The sequence below is a fragment of the Lutjanus erythropterus genome, chromosome 5 (genome assembly GCF_056507025.1).
Source record: "Lutjanus erythropterus isolate fLutEry1 chromosome 5, fLutEry1.hap2, whole genome shotgun sequence".
NCBI classification, from domain to species: domain Eukaryota; kingdom Metazoa; phylum Chordata; class Actinopteri; order Lutjaniformes; family Lutjanidae; genus Lutjanus; species Lutjanus erythropterus.
Genome location: NC_139321.1, coordinates 9,956,175 through 9,978,637, shown reverse-complemented (window position 1 = coordinate 9,978,637; position 22,463 = coordinate 9,956,175). Strand labels below are relative to the sequence as shown.

The following is a 22,463-nucleotide window of genomic DNA, read 5'->3' as shown; positions in this document are numbered from 1 at the left end:
CTCCATATTTTTCAAATATCTATATCACAATACTTGCCAGTTATAGAACTGTTGATTTAATCATTTAATTTCATGTAATTGTTTTGGATGTTTCTCCAGCATTGAGGTTTATTTATGCAGCGGCGTATTTCTTGACCTCGAGACTACGTAGATTACAGCCAGTTCTGTGTGGTTTGCGAGTTGTGAAGAAAAAAGCCCAACAAAGTCCTTCCCTCCAGTGTTTCTCTGTAACATGGACACTTAACCTCAGAGGCAAACCTTTATGAATTACTGTTGAAGCAAAATAAGAAAATAAAGTAACCGCTAATAAAGAAAAAAAAGTCCCCCTGCCCCGTAGAACTCGTGGCTGTTTCCAAGAAACATCTTAACTGAGGGAAAAAAACACAGAAGTCCCTCAAATCTGTAATCTGAACTGATGTAAAGGTTCCTTTCAGAGATTTAATCAGCAGTTATCTCCGTAAACCTGTTTCTTGGAAGTGGCCTCTGGCGCCAAATGTCTCGTTGTCTAAGGCAATAATTTCAAACCAGAAAAAAGGCCATGTGAGAGGTCATATGTAAGACATTTGACATGTTTTGACCATCCTTCCCTGAAATCTAACCTTTCATAAAAAAAGGATACATGAAACCCGTGACAGGATACTTTACCTTTGACAGGCTGTTATTAGGATATATGATCAGGACAGGTCAATTTTGTTTGTTTAGGCCAGAATCACAAATCACAATTTGTCACAAAAGGGCTTTACAATCTAATGGGGAGAGAAAGGAATTTTAATAATGTTTGTTTATGTTCAGGAGTGCACCGGTCTGTCACAGCACAGCTGTACTCTGATTTTAAAGTGATATCATACTGAGACAACTGATATAAAAAAATACATGAAACACACATGAATCCTTTACAGGAAAACTAAGAAAGCCCTAAAAACAGGAAACTAAACTATATCCTTCACACTGGTCCTTTAAAGATTACTGGCAGGCTTATGATTTTATTTACTCACCAAAAGCATTTTTTCTCTTGTATTTGTTCTTACACAAAGCAGTAAGAGGAAAATAAGAACATCCATGGGATTCATAAACCATGCGCTGACAGCCAAATCTGTTCTTTGAGTAAGTTGATGAACTGCGTTTGATCTTAGATTGGATCCCTGTTCTAGGTAATTTGTAATTATCACATGGTGACACCCCACAGGGAGGGTGTGAACCACAAAGCAACAAGAAACACATGTTATTGACCACACAGCCAAATTTGAATGATTAAAAAAAAATCAAAATTATGAAAAATGAGCAGTTTTCTCTGCTCCAAAACGCTGGGGTCTCACTGTGAAACACCACTATGACCTGAAACATGGACGCTAGCAGCCTTATTGGACATGTCAAGACAGTGACAGGATGTTTTTTTTTTCTTCTGTGTCAGGTTGTTGGAACTGAAGTGAGCTGCGGTGAACTGCTGGGCTGATTTGGACTGAGACAGTCGCTGAAGGTACGTTTGCACCATGAAATCATGAGGAGGGTTTGCCTTTATTTCAACAGGGACAGCTGAAGAGATGACAGGAAATGGGGTACAGATAGAGGGGATGACATGGAGCAAATGGGCTGCAAGCAGGAGTTGAACCGTCAGCTGCTGCAGAGGACTAACAGCCTCAGTACATAGGTGTGCGCTCTACCAATTGAGCTATAGGGACACCCCGTGAACAATAGTTTAATGGTCTAACCCACAATTCAGTGCTACATAGTTCTGGTATTTTCATGTTTTTAACTAGTATGTTCTAACATGTAGGCTATAATGTGTTTAACAGAAAAATAAAAGACAGGAAAAGGAAGGGAAATGCCACCTAAGGACTGCAAAAAGAAAAAAAAAAACATTGATGAACTCATAGGAGCCATCATTGGAGAGGTTTCCCAGCAGCACTCAGTGCTGGAGAGATATACACACACATTCTGGTATAAAGGGAAAATGCCCTGCCTTGTTTGCATTTCTTTAAACCAGTCACACATGTCTTAGGCGGCGCTAAGCCCAGGACACAGTGATGGTGCTGCTGCAAAGCAGTGTTGTGGGGGAACTTGTTTTGGTGGAACATTTGTACGTCGGGAGGGAAGCTCCGGCATTAAAATGACTCCATAACTGGTAACAGTTGTTAGCTTGTTTATGTTTGTGCCATTAGTGTCCCAGGTGCTCATTTGCCATTTACAGCATGTAGGTTAGAGCTCAGAGGGTTTTTGTTGTTCCCCAGGGACTTTAAAAATGTCGATGCAGATGCCACAATGCTGCTGGCAGGATAGCAGGACTTATACCAGCTGTGTGCATCTGGTGAGTCAGACTAAGCTAGGATTGATATTAATTAGTATGTTTTCATTCCTGAAAAATAAGATTTGTTTTTTCGTCAGTGAGTCTATTTTATCTGCAGAGGGAACAGGTACTCTTCCATGGAGTTAACCATTTTGCTCTGCCATGTTTGTACAGTAGCTCAGAAAAGAGAAACCAAACACTGGCTTTAATTACCACCTTACGTGCTTTATGAAAGTTTAGTGGCCACCGGAGGTTGTCCGTCACAGTTGCGTAGGGTGTTTGCAATCTACAAGCTCACCTAGATGCCTCTAAATCCTAAACACTGGTCCTGTAAAGGTGCCCTGTGGACTTTTTTATATTAACATTTAAAGTCCAGCATTGCTTACGTCCTTGTTTTCTTGCAGCAGTCTTCTTGTTCTCTGGCTTTACCGGTGCATCACTGTCACATGTCAATCATAACAGTAGTGTGAGAGTGTGTTAAGTGTATTGTGTCACCGGTGCACGTGTGTGTGTGCACAATAAAAAAGAAACATGGACCCACTCTTAGACAAACAGCTCCATAGTGCTATTGAGGTCAAAAACTCCACAGGGAACTTTTTATGTCTGCATGTATATGTGATATATCGTACAACATGTAAATATTATGTCAGCAACCATGAGACTGAATCCCTGGAGACCAGGAACGACCTTAAACACATGCACTCTGCTTTAAGTCTTCAGTCAATAACTCAAACCATGCAAATGCTATAAAATAATATTTATTACTACATACTCTCAGCAAATACGTACAATATAAATGCAATTTAAAACCCCAGGGCCAATATTCACATTACATTTTATCTTCAGCCTCACATTAGTTCTACATATCTAATAGCTTGGTGACCCCTCGATAAAGAGAGCTGCTCAGACTTTCCAGCACACAGTCGCTTATAGATGGAGTTAAAAATACAGCAAAGATGGCATAAATAAATGTGATGAGATAATGAATCACACTCTAAATATTCAGCTGATTTGAGCGCTGTTGCAAAATACAAAGGAAATATTTTCTCACAACATTTACAGTATACATTATATTACATACATGTAGTCTATTTTAAAACGCTTCATTGTGAACAAACACCTTGTCTGGTTTCTCAGCACAAATTTGGTTTTTAAAAAGGACACTTCTGCATATTAGTTTGATGTAGAAACGGTTTTCAACACTGTATCGTAGTAACTTGTGTACCGAGAGCAAAAAAAAAAGGCACCAGATAAAATGGATCCATATATACCATTTGTAAATGCTCTCAGTCCAACCAGTGTTAAAAATGCAATCATTTTCCCAAATGAGAAACAATCCACGTGTTCTCTCTGATAGAGTTGGGGTTGGAGATCTATTATGAGGCACAAGCTGCATTTTCTCCTCATATCTGACTTTGCGAGGAGCCAGAAGACGTGTAAATTGTTTTTTCTTCTTGCGTTGGCATCACAAGATTTGTCACAAGTACGTGACTAAAGAGTGGTTGCGGCTAGCTCTGCTGCAGACGTCCTAACTCTAAAGTGACCATAAATATTGAAAGCACATTTCTCTTACTGTGTTGCACAACACAGGCTTCTTTTCTCATCACAGGATCCTTCTTTAGTATTCATCTCCTTCACAGACATTAGGGCTGGGTTGCACCAACAAGGATTATTTTTTAAAGCTGTTTAAACTTCAGCTTAGTTTTTACTCCAAACCTAGATTAAATTCAATTCTGTTGCACCAAAACTTTGAACTCTGATTTAGTCTTTTTTTTTTCCTTACTGTGCTGTTGTTATGTTTGGCCATATTGCTGCTTTAATTTGGCCCAATTTTCAAGGGAGAAATTAAAGCGTCTCTGCTGAGCCATCATGAGGCTAGCCGGGCTAACTTTTTAGCTAGCTAGCAAACAATGTAACAGCGTCCAAAATCATTCACTCACTAATCACTCATTGCCGATTTTCTTTCAGCGCGGTGTATTATGGGGTATAGGTTAGTGACCACTACATTTCACAGTGCATTGTGGGATACTTTTGAGTCCACTCTATAGGACATATTAATTCTCATTATACATTCAGAGAGCAATCCAACATTCCAACGTTTTAGCAAGCTATTAAACAACACAACTTTTTAATAACCTTTTAGCGGGCTATCAAAGAATGTAATGTTAGCTTTTTAGCTAACTAACAATAGTAATAATGATAATAATAAGTGTGTCGCAGTTTCCTTATGAATGACGCAATCACCGCATGTCCGTCTCCACAAACTCACAGACTCAAAAGACGACGGCGAGAAGATGAAGTTTTTCAACGGCTCACTCACTCTCAACATTAAATAGTTTTTTTGTGTTGATTTTTGATGTTGAGACGAGGTCTTTTTATGTTGTTTTGGGAGTATTGTGGATCCACAAGCAAGTTTTATTGAATGATTGATATTTTTGTTGCAATCATAGCACACCATAGGAAGAACCACTCATTCATTCACTCATTCATTCACTCATTCACCCTGCTGCAACCTGCAGACCTTCAGTAAAGCTGAGGGAGCGAGTCAGTGACAGACAGTATTGTGGATGTGGATATTGTCTGGAAGAGCATTGAAGCAACTCAATCCATGAGGCGTCCATCAGGCTTAATTATAAAGCCCACCCACGTTTATGTTCAGGTCCTGACAGAACTCAAATGTATTTATTTTAATTTATTTATTTTAATTTAGGTAAGCAAACATCTCCATGCTGAAAATCTTAAAGTCTGTTTCCTTTTGGTTTATCTCAATAAATCTGGATTTACTAAATGGAAATTAGTTTTTAGTGGTGCAACAGAGCTCTGCTTAATTTCAAATCTGGATTCATTCAACCTAACCAAATCTAAGATTAAATTATTCTTTGTTGGTGCAACCCAGTCATAATCAGTTAGAGAGCCTGATTATATTTAATGGAAACAACTAAATTCATCTAAATAATTTCTATTACCGTTATGAAAAGAAAACATTCATTCCTTAAAAACATCCAGCTGCGTGGGATTTCTTTTTCCGTCCTAAAGCTTTTAACTGGGTCAGTTTTAGAAAATTTATTCCCAAAGCAGCTCTCAGGCGTAATTTCCAGCCACAGGAACATCTATCATGATCATTTACTGACAGAGGTGAAGTATTTGGAAATAATACTACATGTTGGAATATTAAACAAGCTTCATGTGTTTTGTGATATTTTCTTAGAAAAATAAAAGCTACGTTGTACGAGATAGGTGAAGACTTTATACACAGTGGAGACCACTTACAACAGCATGAATACTGCAATGATAATAACCGGCCTAATAATGACCTCTTCTGCATAGCACGATGGGAATCATCTGGTATTTGTCAGCGTTCTCGGACAACATCCGCCCTCCACATGACTTAAAGCAGCGATGATTTCCAGATAAAAGATGTCCGATGTTCGACTCTCCACATGACTGTAAGACACACAGTGAAGCCCATTTTACTCTGATGTATGATGTCACCAGGGCACATGGTCATCAGAGGAGCGCAGTGACATCGTGCAGCAGGGTGTCAGATAGTCAGCTACTGATTGCATTCAGATGCAGAGGCACACTTTTTAGGAAAACGCTTGAGGCTTTTTTTTTTTTTTTTTTGGAAAATACCTCAGGGTCGCAGTTTCCCTCTTTTCCTTCCCCCCGTGAGGTATTAAAGCTTCAACAGGTAGTACTTATCTGTGCTGTTATTCATACATGAAGCACTATGGCTGGATATAATCATACATCTGCAATCTGCATGTAGATAATCCTGTACATAAATTTACATGTGGTTAATAAACATTCTTTATAAATGTATTTACCATGTGGGTCCACTGAGAGACTTTTGGTCCCCTATACAAGCCTCAGAGTCAGAGTATGAACAGTTTTACTGTATGTAGCCTTGCATCATATTACAGCCTGAGCAGGTACAGTCCTGTTATTTCATTCATCAGTTTCGGTCAGTCCTTGCTCCATTTTTCCCTTTCCCGGTCTGTTGGCAGTGAGGGCGCTGCGTCTCTGTGATGGGAGCTGATGGGAATGTGAGTTTGGCAGAGGCGGTGAGTGGATGAGTGTGTGTGTGTGTGTGTGTGTGTGTGTGTGTGTATGTGTGTGTGTGTGTGTGTTTTTATGAAGAGCTTGTGTATTTCTGGCTGGAGCGGGAGCTGGAGCGGTCCAGTCCGTTCCCGTGACAAGAGCCCTTCCAGCGTCCTCCTGAACCTCGGTCATCCAGGGGAGATGTTCTGTAGCACCAGCAGCACAGGCAGGACTACAACACGAGAACACACACAGTTACAGGGGTGACTCAATATCAGTTTCTCATGTTCACTGACAGTACAGTCCCTTGACAGTACATTGCAACCTTGATTATCTGCCAATACTGTAGTTTTCCACGCTGTTCATTGTACATTTGTGTGGATGCACTTAACCTATTCATCTAAAAACATTGAGCTCAAACTGTGAAACACACATATTCTACTCCCATTACCTAAGAAATACATAGACGAACATGACTCAGTTAGTGTCTGTGTCCACGTAGTGTTTTTATCTGTGCGTCAGTGTCTTTTTTAATTGTTTCCGTTGACTAGAGAGCATCTGTGGGAGCACGCGGCCGTTTAGAGAAAGAGTGCCTCTTTTTTCAAAATGCTGTGTTTTTTTTTTTTTTTTGAGAGGCTGCTCTGCGCATTTCTAGTTGAAAAACTTTGAACAGGCGCTTGTGTGGTCACAGTTGCTCTTCTCAGACAATGAATCATATATTGATGGGGACTCATCACCCTGGTAACCAAGAAAATAGAGGAGGGTTTGCCGTTCTGTTTTTTTTTTTTTTTTTTTTCTGATATGCTGTGGACAGCCGGGACTCAAATTCATGCTGAAACCCAGACAGAAAGACTTTTTTTTAAAAAGTGTCTGAACACACACAGACAAGTTTTACTGTTTCATGTTCACTTTCAGCTGATAGGATTTGTCTTAAGTTCCTGCTGATGAAAACCCAATATTTTCTGATTCATAATACAAGCTTCTAAATATCTAAATAACAGGGACTTTTATTGTGAAGAATGAAGGAATTAATTAACTAATTTAGGGGATGAAATGTGGTTAACCAGTGTTATACAACAGCTGAACTCAAGACGAGCATGCATCAAGACACACACATTCAAGTGGGCAGCCCAGATGCAAATCTCTCTCATACTGGGTTGATGAGACAAGTCAATCCAAGCCAGCATGCGTGTGGAAAAGGGCCATATGAGAGCAAACATCTTGTGGTTGGTGCTCACAGTGAAAAAAATTTAAACAAATAAGAAACCAAAGGGGAAAAGCGTGACTGTGCAACAATGGTGGTCAAAGGAATTTCCAAGATTTGACGCTGTTTTCTTTAAAACCGGAAAGATGCTTCTGAGATGCACTGCAAGCGCCTGTCTGCCAAAAAAAACAAAAAAAAACAAAAAAAAAAACAAAAAAACACTATGTGGACACTGCTCTTATGCAACACTGCTGTTCCTTTTTATTCAAACCTTTTCACACACAGAACTTTTAACAGTATTTAAATTGGTCAGCACCATTCAAACATCCAAAATTTAACTTTGAATACTTTGTTTTTTTTTTCCTCCTTTAGCTTGAAATACCTCTTCACAGCTGAGATGATGCAGTGCTGCTGTTTAATTGAGCATTTACATGATAATTTAGGTCAATGGATTGTATTAGAACATATTATTTTTCTTCCAATATCCCATCCAGTGATTTTGGCCAATATCAAACCGATAACGATAGTCAGTATCAGATTGGCTCATTCCTACACAGTTATGTGCTTTTCTGTATTTTCTAATACTGTGTTTTTAGTGTCAGTGTGTGCCCTCTTACCTGGAAGCAGTTTTTAAACTTCTGGCTGACAAAGTAGAGGGCAATCGGGTTAATACAAGAGTTTAGGGAGGCCATGTTGATGCCAATGTAATCCATCACTAACAGGAAGCTGGCGGGGAAAAAAGACAGCATTCACAGTAAAGACTACAGGAAGTCACAGAGCAGAGAACAATGGATTCTCATGACTTTTGGTGTGGATTTGCGTCGCCTACTGTATCTGCGTGCCTACCTGAGCAGTTCACAGCGGTTGGGGTCATTTTGGTCGTAGATTGTTTTCTTCAGAATTCGGCTGAGATGAAGGGGCAGCCAGCAGAGAGCAAAAATCAACACCAGGCAGAACACCGTCTTCGCCACTTCCCTCCGCTGCACACACAAAGACAAATATTGATGCTACCGAGTGCCTCCCCGGTCTCTCCGAGTCTCAAGGTTACAGTGTGCGCAGCAGCAGTCATTTGCATACCTGTTTCATGTGGTCGTTGAGTGCAATGCGCATGCCTTTTTTGCGGCTGAGCATCTCACAGGACATGAGTGTGTAGAAGATCCCTGTGCAGGCCAGTGGGAAGCAGAAATAGAAGCCAAACAGCCACCAGTCTTTCACATCCTGGTAGAACTGGAAAAAGAAAAAGATACAACAAATAAAGTATTGCTTATAGAATTTATTCTACCTAAACACAGATCGTACCGGTCTTTAGTATGATCATGCAATCATGCCGTCGCTCCTGTGTGTGCCTGAGTGAATGAGTGTGTGCGTGATCACTACAGCTTGTCTGCAGCTAACTTCAAATACTATTAGACTAATCAGCCTTTTTTTCTTTTGCACACACTCATATTTGTCTGCTGTAGAACCTCTGTGATTAACATTTTTTGGTTTAAAAATGTTTTTATGGCTGGAAGCATTATGTTTTCCAGTCATCCCATTGTTGTGAGCACGATACTTCAAGAATGCCTTGAGGGAATGTCTTAAAATTTTGTGCAAATGCACACTTGGACTCAAAGATGAAGTGATTAAATTTTGGTGGTTTCACAGTAATTACTTCCATTTTGGAAAAAAAGACATTTTTTTAATTAATTCACTTCACTAATTCAAAGTTACAGTTCAATAAAGAAGTAAGTTCCACACTAAATTAAATAATAAGTCTTTATTACATTAGTCTGGACAGACATGAGTGTAAACAGCAACTTGACTGGTTGGTGGAGACAAACAGCTGTGAGGCAGTCAGTCCATTTTTTGACTGATGTGCTTTGACTGACTTCTCTTCTTAACCGGCCTCTATGGCCGCAAGTGATCAACAACTGCTTCATTCTGAAATCTTGTTCAGCTCAGGACAAGCTGCATCTGGCAGTTGAGGTGGCATTGCAGTAGGTGCTTCATCATCTGTTGCCTGGGGGGATGTGCACTCCACTGAGAGCACTATTTTGAAAGTGTTTTTATGACAGATGCTTTAACTGAACTACAGGACTTCCTATAGACTGGTGCTTCTCATACTTTCTCTGGCATGCATGAAATTTCTTGTGAATGTATTTTAATTAGGCTCAGGCTTATGTTGGTCTGGCACAAAGTCCTGTTTTTCATAGTACTTGTTTGTCTTTGTGGAAAACTTAGTTTTGGGTGAATGGAAGTCATTTCCTCAATAAAAATATAAAATAGCACTTCCTCTCAAAGCAGTCCACCAGCTCAGACTGAATTCTGTCTTCTTGCTAATGACATCAAACTCAAATTATAATTCACTGATTTGAAATGACAGATGATACAACTTTATGCTTCATTTCCACCATACCGTGCGACTCCTTCAGATCCCTCTGGTTTAAATAAACTAGAAGTATTCACACGCTGGAAAATTCTGTCTTGCTGTGCAGCTGTATAAAAGTATCATGAATATTATGAGAAACAGTCACCTTTAGATGATTTGCAAGCAGTTTAAATGTAGTATCGTGTTACACATTTTTGAATCTAATCACTTGTTGGCAGAGCTTGAAAAACAGCAAAAGAAATCCTGATTAAAGAAACACACTAATGTTACTGTTGGTGTCCAGGCACTGTGCTTTGAAGTGGAGCATTTTTACTTGAAAATAACATCAGGTGCAGACTGAACCAAATCCATGAGACTTTTCTTAACTTAGCCTTAATAGAGAGATCTAAATCTGTGTGCAGGGTATTCTGACCATATGGCTGTGGGAAAATAACAACATGACATGCAATCGCTATCAAACATTTTGGATTGTTAGAATACTATAAGCTATGCCAAGCTCATGTTATGTGAAAGGAAGATAAAAGTGCAGCTGTTTGAGTTTATTATGTTGTTATGTCGTACTCCTGCACATTATCCACATGAATTTTGAGCCCTGCAGGTGTCAGGAATAATTTGTCAGCCACGCTAACAGTGTGACTGTAGGAATAGCAACGTGAGTCAGTGCATCTCTTTGTTCCAGACTGAAATATCTCAACAACAACATACTGGGTGGATTGTCATGAAAATTTATACAAACATTCACGGTGCTCAGAGGATGAATCCTACTGATCCTGCTCTGACTGTCATCAGCCAAAAAAACTAAGTTGTCTGAAACTTTGGTTTATGACCTGCAAAACTAGACTCAGTCTCGGCTGCACTTTGTGTCAAGTGCTAATTATCAAATGGTAGCATGCTAACACACTAAACTAGGACCACTATGAAGATATATACGTGACATTAGCATGTTGACATCATTGCAAACATCTGGTCAAACTTATCCTTTTTTGTCCCTTCAAGTTTCAGTTGACTAAAAGTGTAAAAGTCAATTTCATCTCCTCTTTTTTTTGTCTTTTTTTGTTGCTGATCCCTCTACGTTGATCACCTGATTGACAGACACCTGTGCTGACAGGAGGGCTGAGTGTATTTAGGGTCGGCCCTTTTGTTCAGCTTCCTCTCTCTCTCCACTCAGCTGCAGCAGCACCTTTGTGGTGCAGAGTATCTGTTTCTCTTCATCCACTTATTTTAACAAACTTTAATGCAGTAAACTTCTCTCATGGTGTTGTGTCCATTATGTTCGGTGTTGAGCCAGTCGTAACACTATTTAAGCAATAATTCCACGTTATTATCAGGTAGCGTTGGAATGTAATCAAGTTCATTAAGTCAGTTACCATGTAAGATGCTGAAGTACTTGTACAATTGCATATTTTCATTGTATGCTTCCACTTCAACAAGATTTCAGAGGCTAATATCTTTTTAGTCCACTATAGAATTTGCTTACAGGCCTAGTTACTGGTTACTTTGCAGCAGTAAATAATGAGACTAAAATTAGCTCCACCTCGACCAGCTACAGCACTAAAATTACACAATAATACATCAGAAATAATAACCCAATAAAATAATGGCCATTGTGCTGCATAATGAGTACTTTGTCTTCTGACGAACATTTGGCTTATAATAGGTTTGTACCTTTTCTTAGGATTTTTTATGAGTGACTTTTACATGCACCTGAAAAGTGCAATTATTTTTCTCTGCCACTGGTAACAGGTTACACATTTAGTCTAATGCTTACCCTCATAAAGGACGTGGTCTGCTCTGGATGCAGTAGACACACGCGCAGCTTGTTGCCTCTGTACGGCATCTCCAACATGTCAAATGCCAGCGCCTCAGGGACCGCGAGAATCACGGCAACCAGCCAGATCAGAGTCACCTCCACCGCTTTCCACAGAGGGATCCCCATCCCCTTCACCCTGCTCCACGACGTCACTGCATGATAGCTACACAGACAATGGTCACAACAGCAAGATTAGCAGCTGCTTTCAGCACTTTTTGTCATGTGTACGTAGAGTAGAAGTCTGCTTACCGGTCAATACTGAGGGCGCACAGGCTCAGAACAGTGATTCCCACCGAAGCTTTCTGGATGAACGGCATCAGCTTGCAGACATACACACCGAACGGCCAGTCCTCTGCTATTAGCTGTAAGACAAAAATAACAGAGACAGACAGAAAGGAAAGACATTAGTAATAAGGGAAACTGAAGAAGTGTCACCTGTGTAAACACATAGTCAGACTTCTTTGAGGTTCACGCAGGGGTCCTGTCTTCCTATCATCTTCTGTTATCACTGCATCAGCTAAAGCCAAAAGCAACAAGGCTGTTTTCCTCCTCACTTTTAAAGTCCTTCTCCTGGGGGGTTATGAAATCATTTCAGCGTCAGGACAGCATCTTCCTCAACAAATCAGGCAACACACTGAATTATTGCGGTGGGCTTTATACTTGTCAACCACTTTAAGAAATTTACAACTATGACCTTGTAATTTTCAAAACCATGCCTGTTCAATTGAGCAGATCCTGTTTCTCATTAAATCTTTTTTTGCCCTCCTGTTTAAAATTGTCACAAATACCTGGGATGCAGAACCTTTAAGGCAAGGAAAATCAGAGTGACTATTCCTCAGATGCCTGGATGAAATACAGCACAGCATTCCAGCTTAAGTATAGTGAATCCTATCAGATCTGGAATATTAAACAAGTTTCACATATTGTTTTGTGCTTTGTTTTGGAACCTCTGACTGGCACACATTTGTGGCTCCATTATGCATTGCACATTCTGCAGTGAATGCATTTACACACTAGCCCGCTGGATGTTTTCCCTTCACACACATGACATGAGAGAGGAAAACAAAGACGTAATTTTTCCTCAAAAACCCACCATTCTTGGCTTGGAGTTTTATCCCTTGTAGTCTGGGTTAAAACATCTGCTCAGTCTATACCGGAAAAGGAAATGAAGGAAACCACAGAAAACACGGTGAATCCTGATACATAGACCGCAAAAATAAACTCATAAATAAACCACAGCTAACAAGAAGATGTGCCAAGAAAGGCACTGGAAACAGCTCACACATAACTGAGAAAGTGCACCACTGAGAAACAACTTCAGATTTACGACTAACAAATTAAACACAGACCGCAGGATGGGTAATAAATTTAATTAATTGGAAGTTATGTTGTTGCATATTGTGTAAAATGCCTGAATTGTTGAGGTGAGATTTTATGTCAAATGCAAAGCTGAATCTAATCCTTTTATATTGGAGGTGTTCTAAGTGATTGTGGAGAAAACTAGCTGATTGTTAAATCTTATTCCACAGTTGCCAAATACTGACTTTTGGTTTGGGCAGGTTGTCAAATACAGATGCTTTGGGTTGGCCAGATGATCAAATACAAGGGCTTTGGTTTGGCCAGGTCGTCCAATTCAGATGTTTTGGTTAGCCAGGCCATCAAATATTCATGCTGTGGACTGGCCAGGTCATCAAATATAGGTGATTTGTGTTTTGGGTCATCAAATATAAACAGTTTTGGTTAGCCAGTTCATCCAGTACAGATGTTGTGGGTCGTCCAAGTTATCAAATATCAGCTAATAGTTTGGATCGACCAGGTTGTCAAATGCCAGTGCTTTGGGTTGGCCAGGTGATCAAATACTGACGGATGCTTTGGGTTGGCCAGGTCCTCAAATATTAATGCCTTGGGTTGGCCAGGTGACAGTTTGGGGTTCCAGGTTGTAAAATAGCTGTTTGGTTTGGCTAAGTCATCAAATACTGACGCCTTGCATTGGCCAGGTCGTCAAATACCAATGCTTTGGGCTGGCCAGGTCGCCAAAGACTGAATGACAGCCAGGTAGTCCTGTACAGATGAGAAGTGTTGGCCAGGTCCTCAAATACAGACGCTTTGGGCTGGTAGCTCAAATCTCCACCAACCGAAAGTGTCGGTATTTGGAGACCTGGGAATGGAATACAGCAATCAACTATCAACTTCTCCAGAGTTTCTTACAACACCTCTAGACAAACAGAGGAATTAATCTGACATAACAGCTTAATATAACTATGAGGCATTATAATCAATGAAAAGGATGAATGTGGTCACCTTAAACACATTGATGGGGATGGCGATGATGATATAAAGCAGGTCCCCCAGTGCCAGGCTGCCGATCAGGACATTGGGTCCATTCCTCATACACTTGTTCTTATATATGATCCTGAGCAGCGTTGAGTTGCCAATGATCCCCACCACAAAGATCAGGCAGGACACGATGGTGTTCACATACTTGAAGGCGTACTTGATCTCCGTGGGCTTGATGCACATGGGGGGGAAGGAGCCCCTCGGCCGGGCCGGCTGTAGGGGCGGAAGCGGGAGGGAGGCGTTGTTCTTGGCGGGTTCTGAAACTTCAGAGCCGCCCTGGGAGTCACGGATGAACCGAGAGGCTCCAGCCTCCGCGACCATCAAGAGACACAGAAGAGCAACGGCCCTCATCCTCGCACGAGTCTCGCACTCACACAACAAGACGTTCACTCAAAGGCACACGACAGTGGACTGAAAATACACACTCCAATGCACTCACACATACATATTCAGACACTTAGACACATCCACACACACTGAGCCGTGCTCTGGGCCTGGCAGCATTGGTCTGAGTCCAAACTTGTTTGTCCTGCAGAGAAAGTAGATGAACAATCATGTTACACACTATTAGAAGATTTAAATTTAGGAGAGCCATTCGTGGTCCCCAGGGGACGAATTCTAATGACTTTGGTGACCCCATGACTTTTTCTATAGTGCCCACCATCAAGTCAGTGTTTTCACTTATCTTGTGAAATATCTCAACATATACTGATGCAATGGCAAAACCTTTCATGCAGACATTCGTGGTCCCCGGAAGACATATCCATTTGATAGTCCCTTTGCTTTTTCTCAAGCACTGACAACTTTTGAGTTTGAGTGAGATGTCTCAACAACTACTAGATGGATTGCCCTTAAATTTTGTTCACACATTCATGTCTGCCTCAGTATGAATTATCACTTTGTTACTTTTGTGATCCTGCAGCTGTTTATCTTGCAACATCATTGGAACAAAAGTTTGATTTGCCAAATTCTTTGGATGCTGATCAAATCCCTGCAAAATAATAACATTCTCACCAGGCTCAGTAAAACTTGTGTGTAGTGCGTATTAGTAAATGTTACCATGCTGTCACACTAAACTAAGATGTAATAGCGTATAGCGGATAAGCACAGCCTTACTGAACCTTGTAAGTGAATTTGTTGACAGCAAAAACATTAGTTTAAAGTTAAAGGTAAGGTAAGGTAGGTATGCAGGATTTGTTGGTTGCTGTTTGTAAATACACTATTCAATATTAGCCCCTCCTCCCCAGGTCAATGAACAGAGGGAGAGACACAGCAGCACTGGTCGAGACAGCTATAGAATGAATTAAGTGAGGGACAGATGTTAGGGAGACAAAGTAGTGAATCAGAGAAATAAAATGTTTCACAAGCACGGATGATTCCCAGATTTCCATGCAAATAAACAACTTTATGCGAATGCAGCTGAAGTGAACCCTCATCCTGCTGCTGTGTCCTCAGTCTGCTCTGCCTGTGCGTGTGCAGCACTCAGACAGAGAGCAGAGGAGAGAGACAGCAATGCAACCACAATGTTTTTATAGACTCCCAACTTCAAAACCTGCGTGCCGTTATTGGCTGGGGCTTACATACTACTGTCCGAAGACTGAAGCCCAAAGTTGTGGATCACAGAGCTAATTGGGACACTACCTCTAGGGTGTGTTAAGTTGATCTTAAGTAATAAACAAGCACTTTTCAAAAATAGTCACAATTTCTTTCTTTTCTTGAGCAACGCACAAACTGAATACAAACTCAAGAATTACAAGTAGTACTGGGTAGGCGGGTGGGCGGTTAGTTTTATTTATTTATTTAATGTATTGTTTTTCCTTTCTCTGTCTTTTTGTCTCTTCTTCAAGTTATGTTTGTGAAATATTGTAAAACTTTAAGCAGTTCGCTATTCTGTTGTGTTAAAGCTTTTTTTCCACAAATGCTTCCAATAAAAATATTTGAAACAAAGGCTGAAGCCCAGAAACATCCCAAACAGACCAATATAATGAGAAAATAAGGAAAAACAGGCAGAGGGCAGGGTCTCAACAGATACGGAAACCATCACTTCTTAGTGGGTTGTAAATGATGATTGGGAGTGACCGTTTTGATACGAGTCTAGAAGTTGTTTTTCTTTTTTTTTTTTTAGGAAAATCCTAGAGAGTATGCCCTGAACTATCACAAACAATTTGTTTGGTGAGGAACTACTGGCAAAAGCATCCAGACACCACGGGGCTCAGCTTAGTTGAGCCTGACCCAAGGCTTAGTCAGGCAAAGTTAATTCAAACAGATCAAGCTTGATCCTTGTTAGTGAGCAAATTGGTTGACTCTGATCTTTTTGAAATTCAATTTTAATAACTGGTATAAAGTAAAGAGAAGGGGGTTAAATGAAAAGAAAGAAAAGGAAGCTGTGACACATGAAAAGTGATGACTGAGGTTATAGGTTAGATGAGGAACAGCACTGCATGTGTGTCCAGTGTGAGTGTGTGTGCGTGTGTGTGACAGAGATACTTTCTTCTCTCTCAGACGACACTAGCTGGGCTCTGAGCCTCTCAAGAATCATGTGTATCCCCTCAAACACCCTGGGGCAGCTCTCCGGATAAATAGGCTTATTGACGAGGGCGGCAATATCTGTCGAGACACGCTATCAGTGCACACAATCGCACACACACCAAATCTCTCCATCTCTGAGCAGATGTGCAAACTTCTTGACACCATGGATCAGAAAGGCAAAGGTTTGTGGACATGCTTAGTTTACTTTTCCATACTTTTTGATCACACCCTTGAATGTGCTTAGACCACACAAACGCACGCACACACACACACACACACACACACACACACACACACACACACACACACACACACATATAAATTCACTCAGGCACACACACTCTCTCAAACACAACTGGCATTCATTGCTGCATTTGGCTCCAAAACACAGACTCGTTCTGTTCACACACACAAAGAAACAAAATCACATGGATGAACTCACACACATATCACAAGAAATCAGTTTTGAAAAATTTGGCCACTGTCCATACATATCCACTCTATCGGCTGAATTATGCCTTTGTGTCGTACAACGTGGTACCTCATTAAGCCATGTTAGAGCAGGCCCGTCTGATCTAATTGAAAAGCCGAGTTTTAATTGGCCTGATCCTCTTAATCCAATAGATTTTACTTTAGAAACCATCTCCGACCTTTAGCTCTGCTGGCTTCACTTCTTAGGAAGAAGGAGGCGGAAAGTTGGAACCCAGCAGAGTGAAAGTGAAGGGGATGCTAGTTATTAGCAGTGGTCAGAAAATATGTTTGTGTGTGGGAGTAGAGGGTGGGAAGAGGAACATGAAGAGTGAGAAAAAAGTGTTAAGAAAGTGCAAAAAAAAAAAGGAAAAAAAAAAAAAAAAGAAAACGGGAACAGCATGGTAATGGTATGGGAGGAAAAGGAAAGCGCAAGAAAGGCAAAGTCAGACGAGGGGAAAGAGTTAGAGCTGAAGCACAATGCCTCACTCAGAGGACAAGAGTCATGGGAGTGACCTGAAGGCAAGAGAGACACAGTAAAAAAAATAAAAAATAAACAGGACTTTGATCCAGAGTTTCTAAAATAGAATTACTTATTATTATTAATATTGTGCTGGTAGGTGGCTTGATAATTTGATGTGCTGCATGTGAAAGCGGAACAAGGGGAGGATGGTGTGTAGAGCCAGAATATTTTCACATCTCACGTGGTGAATTAAAGGTTTATTTCGGCTAAAACCAGAGCCGGTGATTGTTGCAGCGGCAGAGAGACGAATACTTGTTGGTTCTGGCGGATTTTTATTTTGTTTGTGTTCAGTGTGTTTTACGATGATAAAATTACTGTTTCTGTAAATGGAGTCTGGTGTCTTTCGCAAGGACAATTAAACGTCTGGTTTCTGGTTAACCAAAAAGTATCCTACTGCTTAACAAGAAAGCCTGTTTCTGCACGGATCCTTTCTGTAACGGCAAACCAAGGCAAAATTACACTGCAGCCCGCTCACTGCTGCAGAAGCCTCGCTAAATACTGGACCAGTTTAAAAACATGATCAATCATTTATACACAAAAATCATGGGAAATAGGGTCCAGATTGTAAAATACCAAACTTCCTCTTTCAAAGTGTATAATTATTATCAGCTTAATGTACTCTTTAAAGTAAACACATTCATCCTATCACTGTAAATCAGAATACTAAAATTAATTAGTTGTAATAAATAGTGAAAACATAATTTTTTAATTTAAAGTATTGAGTGCCAGTAAAAGTTTCTTTCTCTTATGTTTATTGAACTTGTGATTTTCTATTAATGTGAACTTCACTGAACATGAAGTAATCTGTTTTAATCCTTAAAATTATTAGTTACACGTACAGTAAAATATTTGGGTTGGCTTCACTTTTCAGTTTATGAACTAAAACGTATGAGTAAAAAGTCTCCACTTACTGAGATGATTCTGTGTGGCATTCAGCTTGAGGTGGAGCTATGTTTAACTACTTTATATACAGTTAGTTCATCCAGTGGTTTCCAACCTAAAGGTCAGGTCCCTACAAGGGTCACAAGATAAATCTGGGTCATGGGATGAGTGATGGGGGTGCAAATGAAGAAGATGAATGCTTAACTTTTCTCTCATCTTTGTTGTTGTTTTTTTGGTATGTGAAATAATGAATAATTTGGCCTATTTGAGACTCGGTAATTTCCCTCTAACTTCTCACATGGTTCCATTTGAACAGTAATTTCACCACATGACCAGTTTGGAGGGGGAATGTGTCTCTGGTGAAGCTGATAACAACTCATAGACATCTGAAACAAGACAATGGGCTCCAACTAGACACTGTTTGTAAAGGGTCACATGCAAGCCAAAAAGGTGGGAAAGCTCTGGCTTAATCTTTAACAATATATTGTATTTTAGCTCATTACATGTTTTTTTTTTTAAATGCAAATCATGATTTGAAAGGTAGCTAATAACTAAAGCTGTCAGATAGTGGAGTGGAAGTATAAAGTGGCATAAAATGGAAATGGAAGTATCTTACAATTGTACTCAAAGGCATAGTTCATCCCAAAATAAATAAATAAATAAACCCCTTGGTCTGTAGTGCTGTTTATTTAGTGCTATGTGAGCAGTTTTAAGTAGGAACTACTTTCTTTCTGCAGTAGAATCTAAGGGAAGTACTTCAGAATCTACTGACAAAACTTTCTTTTCTATATAAAACTGCTCACAACAAGGTCTGTGGATTATCTTGAATAAATGCTTTTTGGAAAGAGATGCTGGTTTTGAACTTATCTAATTTAATTTTTGGTGCTTTGATCACAACAAGCTGGGTGCCATTTAGTCCCATAAAACTGGAGAGAAGGCAGACATCTCCACAGATGATATCTCCAAAACTCTTCAAGATGTGACCTCCTTCCAAAATGTACAAACATACATACACAAATATTCCACCCCTGTTTAGTTTCATATGAAACACAACTCAAATATTAACCTAATCTCCAGGATCAAATGCAAGAACAATCAAATGCAACAAATCCTACAGATGAAGCTTAAAGTGTTAGTGGTTAAACTGTTTCACAGAGGTGTGCGGTCACTTTTTGTTGTATTGACATTGCAATGTGTTCCTGTTATTTTGTCCCTCAGCTGTCTCCAGCTTGGAATAACAGGAACACCTTATGGTCATAACAGGAATGCTGCAAGTGAGAAGAAATGCAAACTCTTGCCATCACAGTGTTGTGTGTGTGTGTGTGTGTGTGTGTGTGTGTGTGTGTGTGTGTGTGTGTGTGTGTTTTAAAGGTGGGAGAGGATAAAGATTGATAGGTCTAAATGAAAAACGCCAGCTGAGTTTGGGCTCCACTGCACCTTAACAGTCTACACTGATGTGACAGTTAAAGTTTACAGCCTCATTTTCGATTCTTTGTCAAAGTGTGATATGTAGTTTTTCTGCCAGTACCCTGGAGTTTAGTGGCCGCTCTCGTGAAAAGGAGCCAATAAATCCTGTCTATATAGGACAGAAAGCCAGTTAACTCAACATTGTATCAATTCTTTTGATGTTTAGCTTAAATATACCGTTGTGAGGGACAACAATGTGTAGACCAATCCATCATGATCCGCATTTTATTAATGCACCTTCAGTGCGCTGCACGAGGCCAACATGTAAGCTGCACATACATCGGCTGTTAAGAATGAAAAAGTGGAAACTGTGTGACTGGTCCGGTGAGATGATGAGCTGCAGCAAAGCGGCTCTTCTATTTTCATCTGCGTAACCGCATGAAAACGATATAGCCATGGTATGACAGCATCTCTGAGGCACTCCAGACCAACACATCATCTTTAAAACAGCTCATAAAACATTCAACACGTCCAGAACACAGGCTGCGTTTTAATGGCCCTAAATATGAAACACGACATGTAAACCGGTTAATCTAAAACTGCCTTAAATGTGAAACAGATCACGAAGACGCAATAAAATTAAGACCATGTAAAGTGAACATTTTGTCTGACCAATTGCACAAAACAACCGACAAATAAAAAGAAAGAAAGGAAGGAAGGAAGGAATGAAGGAAGAAAGAAAGCTTTTCCCACAAAATAAAAGTTTTCTCAATTGTGCTATTTATCAAAAAAAATGCGCAGAGGCTTCTTAATTCACGCGTCTCTTGTTTGCACATCAAACCACTGCTTCACCACTTACAATTAAACTCTTCATTTAATTAAATCACGCTGGGTTACGTTATAAATTTCAGCTTACCGTAGCGCGGTGTTGTGTTGTGGTCCAAGCCAAAGTTTTCCGATTGATATTCCAGCAGAGTTCCACTAATTGGTTCGATGTTTTTTTTTTTTTTTTTTGGTTATAATTAGGATTTCTGTGGTGGATTCCAGCAGTGAAAGCACACCGTGTGTCCACTGAGTCCAGATGTGCGTCAGGGTCCTCCACTCCCGGATCCGGCTGCGCTCTGACGCGCGGAGGGTCGCTGCTGGGTTTTATAGCCACGGCTCGTGAGGCTGCAGAACCAGCCAATCACATCACAGACACCAGCATCCTTCTCTCACTGCTGCCTGGACGCAGCTATAACATGCAATAACTTTTCTCTGCTGTCCATACAAAAGAAAAAAGACTCGTTTCTGGGTTTTCAGCTGTTTAACAACAACTGAACAACTTTAAAATCTTCTTCGGTCACCAGGCTGTTGACGTGCGCACAGTGCAGGTACACAGAGGAGATGAAAGAGGAGTTGTCTCCTCTGACGTGCTGTTACACGGCTGTCACGGGATGGTTCAGCCTCCAGGCTTCTCCCCTGCAGGACCACACTTCAAACACAAGACACACAGTCCCTGACATCTGCTCCTCCTCATGCAGCCCATTCAGATAATTTCTGACTTCAGTGTACTTCGGCGAGATTTAACATTTTCACTGAATTTCATTGAAAAATACTGCGTGTTTCAACCCATGTATGACTTTGGGAAAAATATAAGACAGTTTACCCAACAAGTGGTGGACTGGGCTGTCTGGCTGTGGCCAGTGGCCTCCGTCTGGGCGCACTGACAAAGGCCACTGGCCTGAAACAAGTCGGCATCTTTTCTTTTCCTTTCTTTTCTATCCTGTCCTCTCTGTCCAAGAGGGCCTTGGACCGGCCAGACAGACCACTGCAGCACTTGTTGGGTAAACTGGCTCATAATTTCCATTTGTGTACCCACCAAAGAGCACCTTTTCCCACCTAAACTGAGCACATCAGGTTTATGACTTAATTTACAGAAAAGTTTGCACTTGTAAAAACATGTTTATAATGTGTTAATTGTGCTTACCCTATAGCAAGGGTTTTCAAAGTCCAAGAATGTGGGCCTCCCCTCAGACAAAACTTAGTTTACTTGCTTAGTTTTGGTCAATTCCTGGATGTCTATGGGATCATGATTGTGTTATTTGTAGACACTCAGTGGTTGAGTGGTTGAGACAGGACAGCCTAAACTTTCTGTTTGACGAAACGTCCAACTGAATACATAAAAAAAGATCTGACTAAAGACATTGTTTAATTTCTGACTGACTGTATATCTCTTCAAATCACACACATCTAGGCTATTCTAAATATCATAATACTTAATACTTGCTGGTCACTCACTGTTATTTTTTGCATGAATCATAGTGTATTATATTCTCACAAAGTGCATTATAACATTTTATAATGCATTATAATCACTGTTATGATGCATTATCCACTTACTTTAATCAAACAATGACCACCTGTAGTGACTTATAACCAGCTTATAATGTATATACCTCAGGAATTCATTACTTTACTTACAGCACGCAATGACAACTTAGAATAGCTTATAATTACATCATGATGCATTATAACAGTGATTACAATGTTATAATATATTACAACTATGATAATTATAATACGCTCTGATCCTTGCCAGACAAATATCAGTGAGTGACCAGCAATTAT

The 22,463-nt window shown here is 40.2% G+C and overlaps 1 protein-coding gene across 2 annotated transcripts; it reads right to left on the bottom strand.

The window, feature by feature from the left end:
- Window positions 1–4,959: 4,959 nt before the first annotated feature.
- On the bottom strand, window positions 4,960–21,130 carry LOC146326454 (endothelin receptor type B-like). Of its 2 annotated transcripts, XR_014770603.1 has the most exons (9): window positions 20,770–21,130; window positions 14,009–14,573; window positions 11,957–12,069; window positions 11,666–11,870; window positions 8,607–8,756; window positions 8,376–8,509; window positions 8,147–8,255; window positions 6,112–6,557; window positions 4,960–5,728 (listed from the first exon to the last, which is right to left on the bottom strand). XR_014770603.1 is itself a non-coding variant. In XM_084718729.1 (8 exons), exons 2-8 carry the CDS (start codon window positions 14,393–14,395, stop codon window positions 6,417–6,419), a joined length of 1,239 nt encoding a protein of 412 aa, XP_084574855.1. In that variant the 5' UTR covers window positions 14,396–14,573; window positions 20,770–21,130; the 3' UTR covers window positions 4,960–6,416. The 2 variants fall into 2 exon arrangements, 1 of the variants encoding a protein (XP_084574855.1); XM_084718729.1 differs by having other exon boundaries at window positions 4,960–6,557.
- Window positions 21,131–22,463: the final 1,333 nt, after the last annotated feature.